At 31.9% G+C, this 22344-nt stretch overlaps 1 protein-coding gene and 1 long non-coding RNA gene across 2 annotated transcripts; both read right to left on the bottom strand.

The window, feature by feature from the left end:
* Positions 1-688: 688 nt before the first annotated feature.
* On the bottom strand, positions 689-2872 carry LOC130951448 (uncharacterized). The gene is made up of 4 exons (XR_009073976.1): positions 2595-2872; positions 2203-2401; positions 1619-1891; positions 689-1523 (listed from the first exon to the last, which is right to left on the bottom strand). It is a non-coding gene; the product is annotated as an uncharacterized LOC130951448 (long non-coding RNA).
* A 528-nt stretch (positions 2873-3400) lies between these two features.
* LOC130950107 (uncharacterized) lies at positions 3401-10632 on the bottom strand. The gene is made up of 7 exons (XM_057878655.1): positions 10578-10632; positions 9920-10408; positions 9597-9752; positions 9364-9471; positions 5257-5361; positions 4524-4565; positions 3401-4437 (listed from the first exon to the last, which is right to left on the bottom strand). Exons 1-7 carry the CDS (start codon positions 10630-10632, stop codon positions 3401-3403), a joined length of 1992 nt encoding a protein of 663 aa, XP_057734638.1.
* Positions 10633-22344: the final 11712 nt, after the last annotated feature.

Genomic DNA, 22344 nt, shown 5'->3' on the forward strand with positions numbered 1-22344 from the left:
TACATGGATGTGTAACGCGTCCCTTATAAAAAATAATAAAATACAATCTTCTCTCTCATAAAAATAAAGATAAATTATCATATTAAATTATTTCACATTTAATATTATCCAACTGTTATGTTTTTTTATTTTGGAATTATCTTTATAAAAAGTTGATATAATATAAACTGATTTAATGTTATAGTATAATAAATCATTTTAAATTAAACTGATATACCATACGAATACGTCACCATGTAAATTGTTCTTAAAAAACGATTTAGTAGGGTGAGGGGAGTTGTTTGTAATTCAATTTCTATTAAACCGATTTACTAGGAATATCATATATGTATAATTTGGTTTCTATTAAACCAATTAGAAACACCACCTCAATATAAATAAGTGAAACCACATTGTGTATGATGTGCTTGTGATTTCAAAATGTCTGATGAAAGTTTTTAATACTAGTTTATTATAAAAAAATAAAAATAAAAACTAGAGAAAAAATTAAATAAAGTAGCAAAAATTCACTTAATATCTTCATTCGTCCATCTATTAATTTTGCGAAATTGCAAAATACTATGCTACAGAAATTTGAGGTTTGTGAAAAGTGAAAAAGTTGTTTACAAGATTCTTATTGTTATTTGTAAAAATTTTGTGGAGTATAATTCTTTTGTTTAATATATAGAAAATGATTATGACTCGTAAGTATTGTTTCATTATCATATAAATTTTTATGGAATAAAGATGCCTGAGTTGAGTTGTATGTGAAGTTTGGGAATGTGGTTGGGAGTACAAAAATTTATACATGCTTTTCGTTTTAATGTAATATCTTTTAAGTGCTTTTATATGGAACCACTATTTTGAATCAGGAAAAAAGTAACATTGGATGCATTTTGTGGGAAGAATTCGCTACTCAATTGGTGAAGTATATGGATCAACAACCAATCACTAACGAAGTCTATACTCACCTTGCAATTTACAAAATTCAATCTATATAAAGGTTAATTACTTTGAAAACAATAATAAATAAAAAGAATGCGGTTAGCACTGTCGCGCGACCTCCATCAGTCGCAGCGACTTCAATTCACCAACCATCAGCATCGTCGCGACCTCCATCAGCCACAACGAGCCAACGTTGCATAGTGCGAGGACGCGGTCTCCGACAAAGACTGGACTCCGTGACTTCACAAAAAGATTGGAAGAAAATTTTATTCACTGGTGGTTGTTATCGCCAGAGAACCAAAAGGCGGGAAGTTTGCTGAGGACTACTATCACTGATGACTTCAACACCTAGTTCTACAATGGTACCTTTTAAAACCTTTATCTCTTCTCTCATTTTTTTTACCCTTTCATCATTGTTGTTGGTGCTGTTGTTGTTGTTAGAGAATGTGAAAAGGAGAATAGACGAAATGGTGGACTTGCATCTTACAGATTGAATTTGTGGCCTTGGATATGTTTCTCCTGCGATGATGTAGTTGTGCCGGCTCAATGATTTATGGTTCTTCTCCATTTGATGTGTTCTGCTACGGTTGTTGGTGCCTCTATTGTAACAACACACATGTTTCATGAACAATTAATATGAAGTACAAAATGAATTTTTCCAGTGATATCAATGTTCAACAATGATATAAGCTACCTTGCACTACTCTTTCTAGCATTATTCATGGCAGTTTCATGGGCAGCCTCTTGCATCCTGATAAGCTTGGCATAGACTCCATTTTCGCCTTTGGCAAAAAGCTCATCATGAGTTCCGATACATTTCCTTGCTGAAGTATTGCAACAAGGTCAGCTTTGCGAATCGTGGAAAGGCGGTGTGCAATCACAAGTGTTGTTCTACCAATCATAAACTTATCAAGTGCTTCTTGCACAAGCTTTTCTGACTTGGAGTCCAACGCATTTGTCGTCTCATCTAGGAGAAGAATTGTTGGGTTCGTTATTTTGAGATAAATCATTATTTCTGTATGTTATCCAATTTCATTTTCATTTCTGTTAGCCATATATTTTACTTAAAACTTCTAGAATTGGACTAGCAATGATGGTAACAACTCATGTTTGTATGCTAGTGTTAGATCTTAAATCAAATGATGTGATTCTTTTCACATGGCACAACCACCACAACCACAAACATGCATTTACTTGTTATTGTTTCTTTGAGACAAAATGCAAAAATCTTCTTTTACCTAAACAGACACTTCAAAAATGGATGAAGCATTGGCTAACCTGTGTTTTATAACTTTCTGGAAGTTTGATAATGAAAGAATGAGCATTGGCTACTCTTACAGCTTCTTCTTAGACTTGAGTATGTTTTTTTTCATTGTTGTTGCAAATAAAGCCGGTTCTTGGCTCACTAGTCCTATTTGCTGCCTCAATCATTTTAACGTCAAATTCTTAACATCATTCCCATCTAGCAAAATTTGTCCTACACACAATTTCTTCAATTAATTAGTGTCACATAACATACCATACCATATCATATGGCCTTTAATTAATATACATAACTTCAGTTCCAGAAATTTTTAACAAGCAAGTAACCAACATACTAAACAAGAATAATATAACTTTACTTAGCCATCACTCAAATCAAGTGATGGAATTGTAACTTTTGAGTTTACCTGATGAAGAGTCATAGAATCTCTCTATGAGGGACAGAACCGTGCTCCTTCCTGGACCTGCTTCTTCTGTCGCCGGCAACGATGAGCACAAGGAAGGCGCTACTGAGTGCAAGACGATGACAAGACGGGGAGCGACGACGATGACTAGTCCCGGGATCTTCTTCTGCCATCCGGCGACGACGAGCGCAGGAGAGGCGCACGGGGGCGACTGAGTGCGAGAACCAGTGAGTCACAGAGAGATGAGAGAGCTCGAGATTCAGTGAGACATTGACGAGAGAAAGGGGATAGGACATAAGGTTGATGAACGACGTCGTATTAGAAATTTAAAAAAATATATATAAATTAAGCATGATTCGGTCCGGATTATAGAACCGGCCGGGTCAATTCAAACAATCTGAAGAATAAATTATTAACTAGTTTTAGAAATTTACTTCTTTAAATCAGAAATATTTTACCTAATATTCATCACGCCACTTAACAGTGAACAATTATGCGCTTAGAATATGATGAAAAAGAAAAAGATACGAGATAAATTATACTATGAAACTTTTCCATTAATAAATCACTAGGAGACGAACAAACTAACCAATTATTACAGTTCATAACCGTCCACACAACAGAGTAGAGCAATAAAAATGGTTACCTTTTATTTTTCTCCGATAATTTTATAAAAAAAATATCGTACATAATATTGCAATACAAAGAAGAAGAGAAAACTATAAATTAGATTCAAATGTTCAAACTCAATAAGAATTCATCAAAGTTGAACACCACACTAGCTACTTAACTAGCTTTTAGTTTTAGTCTCAAAGCCAAGGCTTAATATTTCTATCAAAGATGCCTGGTGCATAGGTTGACTTAAAGATCAGAACAAGCAATGGAAATTGCAACCAAATATATAAAGTAACCGGAACAGAGGCAAGCAGAGTCACAGGAATGACGATCCATGATCGGTTTTGGAGCATAAGGAAAAGAGAAGCACAAAACGCAGCCATCATGGTTGCAAGAGAGATGAACATGGTGGAAAGGCCTATCATCAGCTTTGTGGGCAGTGACTTGAGAAAATCATCCTCTGCATAACGAGAAGTGAGGAGACCCAGAAACATAAGCAGTGAAGTTGTGGAAGAGAAGAGTGACACTGCATCTGATATTATAAACAATAGAAATAACTTTTTATGCAAGAAAATCGGATATCCCTTGCTTTGGTCATTGCCACCGGGAACAGTGAAAGCAGCAGCAAAAGTGATGGTAGCTACAAGAGCTGCTACAACACCGCAAGAACTAGCTGTTTCTTTGGTCCATTTCTCACCTTCTTTCACCAAATTGGTATGTTGTTCTGTGAACAGTGCTCTGGGTGTCAAATTGTCATCGTTTAAACGTTCCCTTATCATCGGTGTTGTGATACTCTCCACTTCCTTAAACCACTGCAATTCTCTTTGCATCTGTAAAAGGGCCCCAGGAATTGGACTAAGTTGTATTGGAGGAGCTAGCATTCCTGCCATGTGTAGCATGGAATTTCCAAAGTAATCTATGGAGGTTGAAAGAAAAGGCTTCGCACTAAGGCCATGAATAAGATTGTAAACGTTTGCCTGACGATACTCCACAGCGAGGGAAAATATGCGCCTCCTTTTTTCATCATGGATCGCATAAAGTGTAAAGTGCACCTTTAATGCTTCCACAATGAATACAGCATTCCCTCGTTTTGCTGCCTCAAATATCGCATTCCTTATTCCACTTTCTTGTATTTCTTTATCATTTAAAGGAGTCACTCCTCTACATGTAGCACGTAAGAGTGCAAGATATTGTTGGTGATCTAACTTTGCTTCGCGTATTTTCTTAATTCCTGTTGTATGCGTGTCAAAAATTTAAATATTTTCATGTGAAATTTCATATTATTAAAAGAAGCTTAAAAAGGAATTCTTATGGTACCTAATAAATTGTCAATATTCCCAACCAATCCGAGCAGTAACCCTATACATACACATCATCGTAAAAAAATAATTAGGGAAAAAATGATACAAATGAAAATGCCAAAATTCGAGCAAACGTACAAGCTGAGTTCCATGACATATATATTTGCTAATTAACAATTACTCTAACAAGAAAATATATTAAGAAACAAAAATTAGGAATTGTTCAAGGAATCTGATGTAATAACTACTATTAGAAGTTAAATTTTTTTTTCCCTATACAAAGAATTCAACTTTTGGTTCTTTAACGAGTGTCTATAAAACTAAAAATCGGCGTAATCACAAATTCTTCGTTGTAGCAATGGACCGAAAAAAGGATTTGAAACTGAAAAGAAAAAGTATAAAAAGGTCATTTTTAATTAGTTAATATTAGTCAATTTTATTTTAAAATTTATAATTTAAGATTTAGAATATTTTTAGAAAATTAACTGATATTGGCTAAAAAAAATTAATTTCTTAATATTACTCAAAAAAAATTAAAAAAAGTGATTTTTTCAAAGAGTTTAATTAAAAAGCTCACTTTTTTAGTGAATTTTTATTAATTCTAAATTAAAATAAAATAACTACTTTCATTGTTATTATTATTATTATTATTATTATTGGTGACTACTACTTTCATTATTTTAGTAGTACTTGGAAGAGAGGGAAAAAAATAAAAAATTAAATTAAATTAAAATAAAACTTTGACCTACTTTCATACAACCATCTTTTCCAAGATGGGAATTGGCTTTTATCCCCAGCTCCCTGATCACGCATTGCTAATTTTGGACAATCCCTCACCAAGTCCACAGCCACATCTAATTAATATGCACGCATCATTTAATTAGCCACATCTAAAAATTGTGTTAAATTACAGCCATTACCAAAAGGGATCAAGATGAAATTGTAATGTGATACTAAGTTACCATGAAAACAGTCCTCGTATTGCAATATATAACTGTCATATAATTACAATTTAAAATATTTATGTTAACAAAATAATAAAATAAGACAAGTTTTAGAGACCATTTATTTCAGGAATTTTTTACTAAAATAAAATAAAAAATTATTTTTTTCTTCAAATACGATTTTTGAACTTTAATTCCTCAAATACGTTTTTTTTTCTTGGCATTGGGACAAGTTGATCGCACCCCTAGCGAACTCTATAAAAACTAACAAGTTCTTCGTACCCGGGTGAACTTTGTAAAAATGATAGTCGCCTTATCCACGCGAACTCCACTCAAATATATCAAAATCCACGTTTTTAATCCATATTATCATTTCCAAAATAGAATATAAATCTCCAAACAGTATATAGGAATACACAGAAATACACAGACAATAAGCATGGCTTCTTCAAAGATTTTTTTTATTATAAATTAAGAAAAATAAGCTATATTTAACTATGAAAACCATTATCATAGTCTCCAAAAATACACAGGTACACCTAAGTCATATTTAACAAAAAAATTAATTATAAATAAAAAAAAACTATTTTCCAAAAATAAAATACGACTTATTTCTGTATACTCTTATACTCTTGTGTACTCTGTAGATGATAATAATAGTTACCATTGATAACTTTCTAAACTCAATCTGATACATTTTAGTAGAGTTCGCCGGATAAGTGAACTTGCTCATTTTTATAGAGTTTGCTAGGGATACAGGAAACTTGCTCAAACGACAAAAAATATCGTATTTAAAAAATTAAAGTTCAAAAATTGTGTTTGGAAAAATAATAATTTTTTATTTTATTATAATAAAAAAACCTTTATTTCAATAAAAATTCAATTAAATTTTGTTACTTTATATAAAATTTAAATTAAACTAAAATTAAATATCAAAGTGATAAATTTTATAATTAATCTCGAGTTACTATTTATGAAATATAATACATAAGGTGATTGCTATGGTGCCTACAAATGTTTGTCTAACTTTCTAAAAGGGTTAAAAATTAACATTTAATTTTAAAAGTATAAAAATAAAAAATTATTAAATATTCAAAACTTACCATATCAAGTAAATTAGGCAAAAGTTAGGCACCATACTATAAGCATCATAGAATTCACCAATACATAAACTAATTGTAAGAAATTGACTGATGTTCACTAAAAAAAATTAGCTCCTTAGTATTATTTTTAAAATTTTACATACTAAATTCTAATAATAAATTTTAAATAAGATATAGAAGAAGAGTCTGCAGAGTTAGAGAAGATATCTTCAGTTGAAGAAATAAAAAATGCAGTGTAGAATTGTGAATCGTCTAAGACACCTGGGTGTAATAGCTACAATTTGAACTTTGTTAAGAAGTGTTGGAAAGAAATTAGGTCTGACTTCACTAAGACTATCATGGATTTTTTTTAGTCAAAAGTACTACCACGATATTCTAAGGTTACTTGGGTGGTGTTGGCTCCGAAGTTTATTGGAGCTAGGGAGATCAAAGATCTTCGGCCAATTAGTATAATAGGATGTGTGTATAAGGTCATATTGAAGGTGTTAGTTCTGAGAATGCGGAGAGTAATGCCAGGATTAGTAGGAGAGACTCAGAGTACTTTTGTGAATGATAAGAAGATACATGATGGGATTTTAATTGTATGTGAGACGGTGCAGTGGTTGAAGATGAGTAAGAAGAGGTCGGCGATAATCAAATTGATTTTCCAAAAAAACTTATGATAGAGTGAAGTGGACTTTTGTGGATATTGTACTTCAGAAGATGGGGTTTGGACAAAGATGGAGAGGGTAGATTAAAGAATATGTTTGCACGGCGTCGATGTCGGTTATGATAAATGGGTCGCCTTCTAAATCCTTTAAGATGGAACGGGGCTTAAGGCAAGGTGATCCTCTTTCTCCAATCCTATTTGTTCTTGTTGTTGATGTCCTTTATAGGATGGTAGGAGAGAGACAGTAAAGAATGGAAGGATTACTCTTCTGTTAGTTGGTAAGAACAATATTGAATTGTTCCACCTGCAATTTGCGGACGACACCATACTGTTTAATTTTGCCCACAGGAAGAGGAGACTATCAGGAACTACAAGTAGCTTCTACGATGTTTTGAGATGATGTCCGACTTGAGTATTAATTTTGATAAATTTAGCTTGATTTCGATTAATTGTGAGTAGGAGTGGGTACAAAGAATGTGTAGAGTGCTGGAGTGCAAAGAAGCTTCGCTACCAGTCAAATATTTGGGTATTTTTTTGAGAGCGAATCCTAGATTGGTCAAGACTTGAAAGACAATAATTGACAAAGTAAAAGAGAAGCTCAGGTTGTGGAAAGCCAAAACGATCAATAAAACTGGTAAACTAATCTTTATCAAATATGTGCTGCATAGCCTACCAGTTTACTACCGCAGCTTATATAAGATATCCATAGCAGTAGTAGAGAAGTTGGTCTCCTTGCAGAGGAGGTTCTTGTGGAATGGAGAGGATGGCAAGCGTAGAGTACCTTTGGTGAAGTGAAAAATTATGTAAGCTCCAAACAACTAGGAGGATTGAGAGTGGGTGATGCAGTTGTTCGAAATGTAGCATTATTATTTAAGTGGTGGTGGCGGCTTTCGAAGAAAGATTGTCTATTATGAAAGAAAATTGTGTACTTTTGCAATAACATGAACCCAAATATTCTACTCTCTGCTCAGCCTGTACTTAAAAAAGGAGGTCCATGGAGGGATGTTTGTCAGCTATAAATAAAAGATCAGCAGGTGAGGGATAAGATGGTCAGAGGGTTGTCTTTGGAGATAAGGAATGGGAGAAGAATTCAATTTTGGAAGGATAATTGGCTGGCCTGTGGTGTGTTGAAAGACATCTTTCCATGGCTTTTCTCGATTTCAAACCAAATCGAATTTGTAATTAGAAATTATGGGTTCTAGGATGGGTTAGAGTGAATATGAAATTTTCAATGAAAAAGTTAACTGTTCCAATGAGAGTTGGAATTAGTGAATTAGATTTATGGAGTGCTACAATCTGTCAATTTAGCATTCGAGAGGGAGGACAAAATAATGTGAAAATTTGATAGATCAGACATTTATTCTACTAACTCCTTTGTGCAGGTTTTGCAGGATGAAATATTCCCGGAGGATATCTCCAGTTATCGCTTCACGTGTTCCATTTGGAGGGGGTTGGTTCCACTAAGAGTGGAGTTGTTCACCTGATTTGTGTTAGTTGGAAGGGTCAATACTAAGAATAGATTAAGCAAGTTTGGCATTGTTGGTCAAAATGATACTGATTATGTGTTTTGTAAAAAGGATTTTGAGAATGATTATCATTTATTTCTGGGTTGTGAATTTACTTGACAGGTGTGGCGTGCTTGGTTGTTCGCCTATAAGGAACAATGGTTTATTTCAGGAACAATTAAACAACATTTCGAGAGTTGGATAGGGACTCCTGCTAGGAAGGATGAACGCAATAGGTGGTTGATTGGTTTTTGTGCTATCATATGAAATACTTGGCTGGAAAGGAATGACAGGATATTTAGGAATACAAAAGCAGGCATTGCGGATGTCATTAATAGGTCGATTAGGAGCTACAAAGAATGGGCTGATTTTGATTTTTTTAGTTGTTGATGGCAATACCAGAAATGACTACAATTTAATTTTTTATTTTATTACCTAATAACTTTGTACTTTCTAGCTGTTCCACCTTATTATGTTGAGTTTTTTGTTTAAAAAAAAATATTATATTCTAAATCTCTAAAAAATAAAATTTAAAAAATATTTTTACAATAAAAAGTAACTAATATTCCAACAATAATTAAGCTTAATTTCAATGAATAAAGTTGGGTTACATGATCAAGATAGAAGGATATTTGAAATGTACACATGAACTCACCACTACCAGCACTCCTTGCATAATTATCTCTGATGCTGTCATTAACTTCCGCAACGGGATTAACAACTTCATCTAGAGTAAATTCATGGGCTAGGTGCACGTGGATCCCTTTGTTGTTGTATAAGCAAGTGTAAATGTGAATTTAGTCATACATATAATATAAGCTACTTTCTTTATTTTAATAGTACTTGGAAGAGAGAAAAATAAAAACAAAAAATAAAACTTTAACTTACTTTCATAGAACCATCTTTTCCAAGATGGGAACCGGATTTGATCTAGTGACGAGGAAGGTGCTTTTGCTAACGTCAACAATAAGTTATCCCCAGCTCCCTGACCCTGATTACGCATTGCTAATCTTGGACAACGCCTCAACAAGTCCACAGCCACATCTAATTAATTTCCGCCATATAATTACAATTTAAAAACACTCATGTTGATGAAATATATAAGACAAATTCTAGAGAGTGTAGTTTAATTTAGTAAAGAACCAACTAAAATTTGCTACTTTATATAAAATAATATTATTGAATTGAAACCGAAGGTAGGATATTTTTACCAAACATTTTGGAATAGTAGCACCTGACGAGAAGATCAGCGCCATATTTGCCATTTTCAGGGCGCAACACATGAAATGGAGTGACAGAATACAAATAGCGAGCCAGTTCATTGTGGCCCAATTCAACAGCCCATGTCACCGGAATCCAATAATATGGGGTTGGAAGAGTAAGCAACCTATCATGTTTTGCGACGATGCATTTTGCAGCTGAAATGTTAAAACTCTCGTCCTTATTTAAAACAGCAGAACACAACACTGTGTTTGAATCAGTTGCCAGCTCAAGATCCTCCGGTGACATGAGTTGCACTAACTTGTCAACAATGTGCAAATGCCCAAACGTAAGTGCAATATGAAGTGCTCTTCCGCGCCAGTACGTCATCACCTCTGCCCTGATTGCTCCTCTCTCCGCCGCCGCCAACTTTAAGGTCTCCTCTAAGTCTCCCCTTCGCGCTGCCTCCAGTAATTTTCTCGTATTTGCTTCTGTTTCATCTGTATGTTTGATTCAAAATTTTAAAATATTTTATTTGTAGTACATAAGTTGTATCAATTCTATTTTCATATATAGGCGGACAGAAAGAAATGTGTATATACTAAGATTCTATATGTATTTTTATATATTTTTATACATGATAACTAATAATTAATAAATTAAAGTAACCTGGATTCCTTGATGAACTTCCTTGTGCAGCAGAAACTGGTTTTGGTCCCTCCATGACGGAACGAAAATCAATTTGGTATATTGTCGTCGGCAAGAGCAGGCACCAAAATTGGAGATAGACACTTATGCAATCTAGTTTAGCTAATTATATATGCTATCGTCTGTACTATATTATAAGGAATCATGACCTGGACATGGTATCTTCTCACCAGAATCGTGTATAATATGTTGCCCTCCTCAAACTCAAAGAACCATCATATTCTATCCCTCGTTGTTATGGTGCTTAAAATTTGCTTATCTTATCAAAAAAGTTAAAAAATAATATTTAATTTTAGGAGTATAAAAATAAATAATTATTAAAGAGAAGTGTACTTGTCTCTTTGTTGTTCTGTTTTTGTTTCGTTTGTTATGAGACAAAATTAAATTGTCTCCTACATAATTGATATCACTGACACAACAATAACAAGTTTCAAAATCTATTTTAAGATAAAAAGCAGTCATAAATTCAACTCTCTTTCTCTAGGCCATTGAAAATCTTTAAATTTAATTATAGAGTAATCATTAAGAATTGAAATTCATTTTCCAAACTATATATACTTTTTTGAAAAAATACAAATGATGAAAAATACAATTTTTTTTAAATAAATTAAAAAAAATTAGAAAGATAGTTTAAGACTCTTGATTATTTTTCTTAAATATATTAGTAAACTGAATAAAAATAATATATCCAATTAAAAAATATTACTTTAAATATATTATCTTTTAGTATGTTATTAATTCATTCAATATCATAAAAAAATAAATGAAAATATTTTATTTTTATGTGTAATTCTAGCTTACTTTTATTTGTAATCAAATTATTATTATTTACAATTTCTTTCAACTAATTAAGTCTTTATAAGAATACACCTATAAAAATGTTTTGTTTTCTTTAGACAATTTTCATTTATAATGGCAAACATCTTATCACAAACTTTTATAAAATATGAAAAATTTAATTACAAACTTTTAAAAGACAATAACCTATTAATAAAGTTGATAAATTATGAAGAATTCAAATTGATTAAACCACTAATTAATTTCTTTTTCTTTTACACGTATTTAACAAACAAAATGTAAATTAATAAATTAAACACATTTGACTATAATAAATTAATTTCATATTTATTATTTGGTTATCTATTAATATTGTGGTATATAATAAAGAGATCATTTTTTTAAAAATATTATATGAATAAATTGTTTCTGCAGTCAAATTCAATTAAAATTTTTTTCTTCTATATATATATATATATATATATATATATATATTAGACTAACTTAATTAAATTTAATTATTAAAATAATTTAATCATATAGCATAATAGATTTTTGTTTCGTGATCATAATAATTAACTAATAAAGTAATAATACTTTGCCCTCAGTAGACTTAAAGAACCATTTTGTTTTTTTCTACTTCTATCCCCAGCCTTTTTTATTCACTTATCATGTTTAGTTTGTAGTCTTTATTTTTTACCTACCGACCTTCGGCCAATTCTTCCGTATTTTATGTACCTGATGTTGTCCTATTTTTTATTTTTAAAATTTTAGCCGTCTACAATATATTCTTTATTAGAATTTCCATCCATCATTGATGTGGTTCATTCATTAAGATTTCACAAGAACAATGTAATTATTTTGAGGAAGATTTTAAATGTATATGAAATATTGGTGTTTCGATAGATTTGACCGTTAATTTTAATTATAAAAAATATAATAATATATTAATTAAAATTAACTATTAAAATTATTAAAATACTGGCATTATAGATATATTTAAAAATTTTTAATATATTTAGACCAACATTATTTGTAATAGAAACAGTCTTTATCCATTCATGTAGAGGGGAGACATATTAGAGATGAATTTATGGTTTTCACTAGATTAATTGTGAGTTTCCCTATGCAACCAAAAACCCAATCAAATTTACAAAGGGTGTAATAGATATTTTAACATAAAAACCTTTAAAAAGATTACTGAAATTCCAAATATCTATGGATTGCTGTAACAAAGGACCTTGAGCTTCATTCTATCTGATTCCAAGCAAGCAATAATTTATTTGGAAGAAATAAAAACTAGGGGATTCATTAGCTAGAATAAAGGGCTATTTCGTGAACTAGAGAAAGTTGCTTAGCAGGGAGAAACTTATACATAAAATTATTTTGTTTTCTTTCGGCATTTTTGTAATGGCAGAAGTCTTATCACAAACTTTTATAAAATACGAAAAATTCAATTACAACAAACTTTTAAAATACAATAATCTATTTATAAACTTGATAAAATTATGAACACATCTAAATTGATTAAACCAATTAACTATTTTCTTTTTCTTTTACAGCTATTTAACAAATAAAAAATAAATTAATTAGTAAACACATTTGAATATAATGAATTAATTTCATATTTATTATTTTATTATCTATTACATAGCAAAGAGATCGTGTATTGTTTTTCTTACCACAACCATTTACGAATAAAGTAATAATACTTTGCCCTTTTGAGACTCAAAGCACCATTTTGTTTTCTTTCTATTTCTATCCCCGGTCTTTTTATTCACTTATCATATTTAGATTTTGAGTGAAATAATAAGGTGACAAAACGGGTTAAACTCATCAAATCGATTCGTTAAAAAGGTGGGTCGGATTAGAATTTGAAGTCCGCTAAATTAAAAATTTTTGCCAAATTCGTACCGCTAAATTGGTGAATTTTAGCGGGACGGGCAGGTCGATCCGCTGGGTCGAAGATTTTTATTTTTCTTTTTTTTATTAAATAAAAGAGTAATTACTATTATAAAATGAATAATTATAGAATTTTCAAACATTTTTTTGTTTTTTTCTTTTAGTTATTAACTTTATTTATTTTATTTTACAATTCGTATATTTGCTCAAATTATGTGACTTATTTTTTAAAATAAAGATGAATCTATTGACATATTATTTTGAACAATTTTATTGAAGTTAAAAATTAAAAAAAAAGATAGTAAAAAAATTATATTATAATTTGACTATTTTTTATTTGTATTTGATTTTTTAATTATTATTTTTTAGTTAATTTTAATAAATTTTATTTTTCAAAAAAAAAAAGAGTCAAGCGAGCTAGCCCGCTGACCCGCCAATCCGCCATGAAGTGGGGCGGGCTAGCATTTTGAACCCATCTATCTTAGTTGGCGGGGCGGGTTAGGGCGGGACGGCCCACTTTATCGCCCCTATGAAATAATAATTAGATTTATGAAAATTTTGATTTTGAACTAATTAATTTTTGACAAAAAATATTAATTTTATCTTTTACGATAATAAATTGTGGACATGTGACGTGCTTCTATTAATTCATCATGTAAAATTTAACAGTAATACTTATATGTACAGTAGCTATTGTGACATGTTTATTTATAAAAGATCATATAAATAATAATTTTTGGAGCAAAATTTTACCTAATTTAAAAAGATTCATAATAAATAAAAAGCATAATTGATAAAAGTTATATAAAAATTTAAAAGATAATAAATAAAAACTTTTGAGTTTGTCACTACAACAATTCCTTAAGATAGTGACGATTATTTTGAGGCGGTTTTGTGAAACTGCTGCGAAAAGACAAACTGTGGCGCATATAGCGGCGGTTAGAGGTTGGGGCTGCAATCAGGCCGACATTTAGTGGTGGTATTTTTCAAACTGCCGCTATATTTCAATCAGGTTTGCATTTCGCAGCGTCTTTTCGAAAACCGCCGCTATATGTCCGCCGGGTGATTTATTGTTTTACATTTTGCGGCGATTTTGTTTAAACCGCCGCAAAATGCCTATTACCATATATTGCATTGTTCTCTTTAGTAATAACCATCTGGGTATAATCTAGTTAAGTAAACACTACTATCTTAAGTTACAAATGTTTAAATCATTGTTACTTAAACTCATAACACTTTTTCTATATTCGTTTTACGTAAAAAAAATCCACAAGTTAAATAAGCTATATATATTAAGTGTTAACTCATGTGAATAAATTTACCAATAAGATTTTCTTGTTTATTTTATTGGCATTTAAATTTGCATTCAAACATGGATATAAAAGAAGAAAATAAAATCATACTCTGAACTAATTAAAAATCAAACATTTTCTAAAAATAATAATTAAAAATATTTTCTATAAAATATTAAAAATAATAATTAAAAATATTTTCTACAAGTCATTAAAAATTTAAAACGTTATAATTTTACCAAAATTATAATTTTTTTATTTTAATGATTTGTTGAGCATTTATTAAAATAAAAAATTTAATTTTTTTAATAACAATCTTAACTTGTATTCTTAAATATAAGAATTCATAATAACTAAATTCAAAATTAATTAATGTTTTATCAAAATTAAATACTAAATAGAATAAAAATATTTTTATATGAAAATCAATCAATTATCTGCATATTATCATGGTTACTAGATTCAATAATGCTAACTGACCAACAAAATATAATGTTTTTGACAAATATTTCACTAATTTTAAATATTAAAGACTAAATTCTAAATCTTAATAAATATTTTTAGAAAATATTTAATTTTTATTAATTTATAAAAAATATTTATAATTATTATTTTTTATTTATGATTGAATATACTCTTTATTGAATTCATTATGAATATTATTAAATGTACTCTTTATTGTACTTTTTATATACGCTTGGATCATATATAAATAGATGTAAATTAATTCGATCTACTATAGTCCAAAATTAATTCGAAGCAGACCCATTCGAATTACTAGGGACGTCCTAGCGTGCATAATTCGAATCACCCTAATTCGAACTTCCCTAAGACTACATGGAAGCATAATTCAAATTGGACAAATTCAAATTACAAGCATTACTACTAATTCGAATAGGACTAAATCGAATTAGTGTTGGTTTGTCTAATTCGAATGAGACTGATTCGAATTACATAAGAATGTGCTTTTGGGAGATCCTGGTAATGTTTTTCAATTTGGTAGAATTGTGTAATTTGGTCCTCCATTTGATTTAATTGTGCATTTTACCCAATATATAAGGTGCCTATAAAGTATACAACAAAAATCTGTGTGGCAATCAAATATGTTCATATGATATATATAAATATTAGCGCTATATACATCAAAGGGACATTTGGCTTGGCGGTAACATGAAATTGTTAAAGCTTGTACAGTGATCCACACGTTGTGGGTCTAGTGGTGGAAGGGCGGATTTAACGATTGAGTTAATTGGACCATCGGACGGTCCGGTTCGATTCTAATAACTATGAACGAAAATACTAAAATTTGGCGGTGGTTTAAAATCGCCGCAAAATAAATGTTGTTTTCGTTTATTTGCTATTTAGCAATGGTTGCAAACCGCCGCAAAATTGATAGACGTTTAGCGACGGTTATTCCAGCGGTTAACTAAAACCGCCGCTATCCGTTTAGCCGCGCCCTATCTTCCGACGTTTCATTAAAACCGCTGCTAAACGGCTCCAGGAACCGCCGCAAAATACCGCTTTTGTTGTAGTGTGTTTAATTTTACCAAATATAACTACAACCGATTTTGAATAGTTTCGCAACACCACAAGAAACTCACTCATCTGGACATGCAAGCTTGCCTTTATAACTTTTGAAAATCTGTCGTAGTTATATTTGGTAAAATTAAACAAATCCAAATTCTTTATACTACAAAATTTTTTCATAAATCTATATATACATAAAATACAAAATAAAGAGTTTATAGTTTTAAAAAGTGCAAATATTTCTTTAGAAAATTTTACCAAATCAAATCTTAATCTAATTAAAATTCATCTTTTGGTGAGTTAAATATTAATTATAAATAATAATAAGATTTAATTGTTTGTAAGTTTTTATAATTTCATTAAACTTTTAATTAGATTCTTCTAGTTTAAAAATATGTAAATAGATTTTTATATCAGATAAAAATTCATAATTAAATTTTTATTAGTATTAAAAATGACGAGTTAAATAATATATACATTTATATATAAATATATAGTGATTTTTAGTATGCATATAAAATTTTTAAAAGAATAACCATCTTAGAATATTAGCAGCACTTCACAATTCATCCTCTATTAAACACAAAACTGCTTATTCCCAAAAAAAAGATATTTTTTAACAAAAAATTAGAAAGCATTTAATTAAAAATCTTTATTTAATATAAAAATTTAATTATAACTTTTTAAATTATAAAAAATCTAATTAAAAATTTAATAAAATTATAAAACTAATAAAATAATTAACTTTAAATATAATACTCAAACAATTCAATTAACTATCACTACAAGAGATACGGAGCACAGCGGGAGAAAATTGCCAGTCATTCACTTTGTCGCCACTAAACACATCTGTGGAAAATCCGCCCTTTTTGTGTCACAATATCAGCGACTGCTGCATCAAGAAACTCCGATAAGTTGGACCTTTATCATAATTCCATTTTTCAATTCCCTTTTTTATCTTATAACCATTAATTCCCCCAATTTTGCTGAAACCCGAGAAGTGAGATTAGTAGCGCACAAAATTCTGCCATCGCTGCTCCACCATGCGCCGCTACTGCTGATCCATCTTCCTCTCTTTGGCGTCGAGCTTTTGCCTCTCTTCTCGCTGGCGTCGAAGTTTTCCATCTTCTTTTGTCACTGGTTCATTCTTCACCATCGATCTTAATTTCTTGTTTTTATTCTTAGTTCAAATTTTTGTTTCAGGTTATTTTGATTCAGAATTTGTCTATATCTTCTATTAATTGGGGTTAATTATTTCTGTTTAAAGTTAGGGATTTGAAGGTATAACTTTTTTTTATCTATTGTATGCTTTGTAGTAAAATACAGGGGCGCGCACCAAATCCTTGCTGCTGTGTATCACCATCCATCAGTACCAATTGCATTGCGCTCCCCCCTGCACCGCCGATCTGCTCTCTCCTCCCTCTGGTCTTGTTCCTAGGTATGCCCATATTCTTGGTTTAGATTATTGGTATCCAAAAAATTTTCTTTTTAATTTGGTTCAATTTTCTATTTGGTTTCAGATTTCAATTTGGTTCACATTATACTTGTTCTTCTTGATATGGTTTCAATTTTTTGGGGTTTGTTTTTGTTCTTGTCAAGAACACAGGATAAAAGGGGGGTGAAGCAAAAGAAAGGCTAGACGCATCAGTACTGCTGTGAAGAGTTGCTGTCGCAAAACGCTGCACCTCTATTCCGGGTCTTTCCTGCCTGGTATGTGAATATTATTTGTTGCTGCTGCCTTTACCTTTTTCAATTTGGGGCAAAATAAGATTTCTTCAATCTGGATTATTACTAAAGATGTTATGCATTGTTGATTGACTTGTGAAAATATGCAATTGGATGCAACAATGCACAAAAAGATTGTATATGTTATATATTTGAATGCAACAATACACAGTTCAATTTGGGACAAAATAAGTTTTCTTCTCCACTACTCTTTATTTCTTGTTTCATTCTTGATTTTGATGTTGAATGTTGTTTTGATTGGACTCATAGTGTTTAGTATTTAGATAATGTTGTTGCTGATTGTTTGTTATTTTTATTGGATTTGGATGAAGAAAGAGAGAGAGAGAGTAATGGAATTTATACTGATTTTTCTTATTCTACATAATTCTATCTGAAAAAAAATCAAGTCTCAGATATCTAGAATTGACATTTGAGTTTGACTAGAAAATGGATTGAACTCAGTTTAGAAACAAGTGGGTAAACTCATTGTATGTAACTGCTGGTAAACATATCCGAAACTCATAGTTTCATATTGCGGCAGTTTTAAAACCGCTGCAAAACAGCCATAAACTTGAACACTGTGTTAAATAGCGACGGTCCGTAACTGGGGGTAAACATGCACGAAATCTTGGCATTCACATTTTGCGAAAGTTTTTTAATTGGATGTCGCAAAATACTGATTTAGCGGCGGTTATACCGACGGTTGCCGAAAACTGCCGCGAAATCAATTCTCCGAATCTATAACCAGGGCGGTTCATTAAGCCACCGGTATATAATTTTGCGATGATTTAAAACCGCTGCTAATCATGGAAAAAACCGCAGCCATGTCCCACGTCTTCTTGTAGTGTATTATTTATATTATAATTTTATTAGTGATGTTGCATTGCTTTATTTTCTTTTCAATAAATGTGTTAATTTTATTTAGGTGGTGTTTTAAGTGTTTTGTTTGTTTCTTTATTTATTTATTTTTACTCATAGATACTCTATTCTACTATGAATGGATGGTTTGTTTGTTTGTAAACAATAGGAATGAAGGAAATATATGAAGCAAAGTTAAGCGATGAGCAATCTCTTGTGCTGCTACGTGCTGCGTGCAATGCGATTTCTCCGGAAAATGAAGAAGAATTCTCAGTATGTGGAATGGGAAACGTGATATTTGTGGCAGCACAAGGAAGGAATGCCACATTCATTGTTGAAGCATTAAAGGAGCAATTTAGACTTTTGTGGACATGGACCAAAGATAGAAGGCACATATTTTCTGTTGCTGTTCATCAGTATCACCAAGCAAGCGTTTACAATCTTCTTCATGATCTTACTCTCAAACCTGTATTTCCAAGCTCCCATGATATCATATGGCAGGAATGCTAGCTCCACCAGAACAGCTTAATCCTATTCCCGGGGAACTTCTACAAATGCAATAATAACTTCAAGCGTTCAAAGTATACTATAATCATATATTATTTCAAATAAATGAAATAAAATTACTTCAACTCTCCATGTCATTTTTTCTGATTGTTAAGGTGTTAATCGGGATTATCATATATCTACCCTAGCTTTGAAGAGTTTATCAAATACTTAATAGCAAATATCTACCAACAATGGATTATCATAGTAATTGTTAAGGTGTTAACCTGGATTTTAGTTGGATTAGCTCAAGAAAGAAAGCTAATTAATTGGTCACAGTTCAATAAACCAGTGGTAGGGTATCCTTAGTGTTTGATAGAAATTTCAAAGAGAATATAAATCCGTATTTAATTTAGACAAGATCTTAGGGAAAATATAAATGATTAGTTTGAGTTGAGTTAAGTTTGCAGTTGACTCTCTAGAGACTTTTTCAATTCATATTATGTCTTATATTTTTCCAAGAGAGAGATATTATATCATCCTTTGTGTTATTTGCATTTCTTTTATGCTGACCATATCCTTAATTCCTTATGGAGGCAATTGGTGAGGGATTGGAGAACGGGTTCTTCTGAGTCAACGAAAGTGTCAAAGTTACCCATTATAGAACATATATACAAAATGTCATAATAACTCTAATTTTGAATTTCACAGGACTGTTGTAGCTAATTATCTTTTATGTTCTACATATTTAACTGATTTAGATGCATTGATTAAAAAGAGTTTAAATTTTGTGGAAAATATTTTTTTTAATTGAAAATACCTTCTTAAAATCCAAAAACCACTTTACTGTGAGTTGGTTCGAGAGTTTTATGCTAACATGTACTATTATAAAGAAATCGTTCATTCATATGTAAAGGCCGTAAAATTTATTTGAACAAAGATTTCATTAGTGAAGCCCTAGATTGTTCTACCTAAGTGTTAACACTTACACCTCTGGTAAATGGTATAATGATCTTGGCATTTCACACCAAGATGTTTTGGCTAATATATGTGTTAACATTTTTCTCATAGATAGTGTTACTCCAAATTACTGGTCTCCAGGTCTTATTAGAGCCCAACTGTATCGAATTATCACTCACATTCTCTTGCCATAAAGCAGTTCTTATCAAAAAGTAACACTCTGCGACACCTTAGTTTTATATGCCATTCTCAACAAAAGCTAAAATTTCTTTTGCTTATTTGATGATGCGTCGCATGTATGACTGCATCCAAAGTGACAAAAATATTTCTTTATCATATATGACATTTTTCAAACATTTTTCTATTGATCTAACTGATGAGAAACAAGAGAATAGAACATTTTATCTGAAAGACAGTAGTACAGTAAAGCAATCTAAAAGAAAAAGGACTAGGGCTGAAAAAGACACTGTCATGGACAAAGAAAAAGATGAAAGCCTTCCTCCATCTTCGGCTGCCAGTACATCCCCCTCCAATAGGTATTTGGTCAATAGCATAGTGAAAGACGTTCTACAAGAATTTGTAAACATGACCAAACATCACATCAACTCGAATAAGCAAGCAAGAAAATTGGCAATTTAAAATGAAAATTTCTTGAGAAAGTGATGAGCGGATAATTTGTACGCTTTTTGGCATTGTTTTTAGCATGTTTTTAGTATCTTTTAGTTAGTTTTTAGTATATTTTTATTAGTTTTTAATTAAAATTCACTTTTCTGGACTTTACTATGAGTTTGTGTATTTTTCTGTGATTTCAGGTATTTTCTGACTGAAATTGAAGGTTCTGAGCAAAAATCTGATCCAGAGACTGAAAAGGACTGCAGATGCTGTTGGATTCTGACCTCCCTGCACTCGAAGTGGATTTTCTGGAGCTACAGAAGCCCAATTGGCGCGCTCTCAACGGCATGGGAAAGTAGACATCCTGGGCTTTCCAGCAATATATAATAGTCCATACTTTGCCCAAGATTTGATGGCCCAAACCGGCGCTCAAAGTCACCTACAGAAATTCCAGCGTTAAATGCCGGAACTGGCATAAAATTTGGAGTTAAACGCCCAAACTGGCATGAAAGCTGGCGTTTAACTCCAGAAAAGGTCTCTACACGAAATTCCTTCATTGCTCAGCCCAAGCACACACCAAGTGGGCCCGGAAGTGGATTTTTCTGTCATTTACTCATTTCTGTAAACCTTAGGACACTAGTTCACTATTAATAGGATCTTTTGACATTGTATCCGTACCTGAGGACCTCATGACATTTTTACATGTTTCTTTGTACTTCCACAGCATGAGTCTCTAAACCCCATGGTTGGGGGTGAGGAGCTCTGCTGTGTCTTGATGAATTAATGCAATTACTACTGTTTCTTATTCAATCATGCTTGCTTCCATTCTAAGATAATACTTGTTCTTAATCCGGATGAATGTGATGATCAGTGACAATCATCATCATTCTCAACCATGAACGTGTGACTGACAACCACCTCCGTTCTACCTTAGATTAAGTAGTTATCTCTTGGATTCTTTAATCGGAATCTTCGTGGTATAAGCTAGAACTGATGGCGGCATTCAAGAGAATCCGGAAGGTCTAAACCTTGTCTGTGGTATTCTGAGTAGGATTCAATGACTGAATGACTGTGACGTACTTCAAACTCCTAGCAGGCGGGGCGTTAGTGACAGACGCAAAAGTATCGATGGATATTATTCCGGCCTGACCGAGAACCGACAGCTGAATTCCGCTATGCTGTGACAGAGCATATGCAATCGCTTTCACTGAGAGGATGGGAGGTAGCCATTGACAACGGTGAAACCCTACATACAGCTTGCCATGGAAGGAGCCTTGCGTGCTTGAAGAAGGAGACAGTAGGAAAGCAGAGATTCAGAGGATGGAGCATCTCTAAACCTCAACCTATTCTCCATTACTGCAAAACAAGTAACCATTTCATGTTCTTTTGCTTTTCACAATCAATCCTGATAAATTCTGATATCCTGACTAAGATTTACAAGATAACCATAGCTTGCTTCAAGCCGACAATCTCCGTGGGATCGACCCTTGCTCACGCAAGGTATTACTTGGACGACCCAGTGCACTTGCTGGTTAGTTGTGCGGGATTGCAAAAGTGTTATTGCAATTTCGTGCACCAAGTTTTTGGCG

This window comes from Arachis stenosperma, chromosome 9, assembly GCF_014773155.1.
Source record: "Arachis stenosperma cultivar V10309 chromosome 9, arast.V10309.gnm1.PFL2, whole genome shotgun sequence".
NCBI classification, from domain to species: Eukaryota; Viridiplantae; Streptophyta; class Magnoliopsida; order Fabales; family Fabaceae; genus Arachis; species Arachis stenosperma.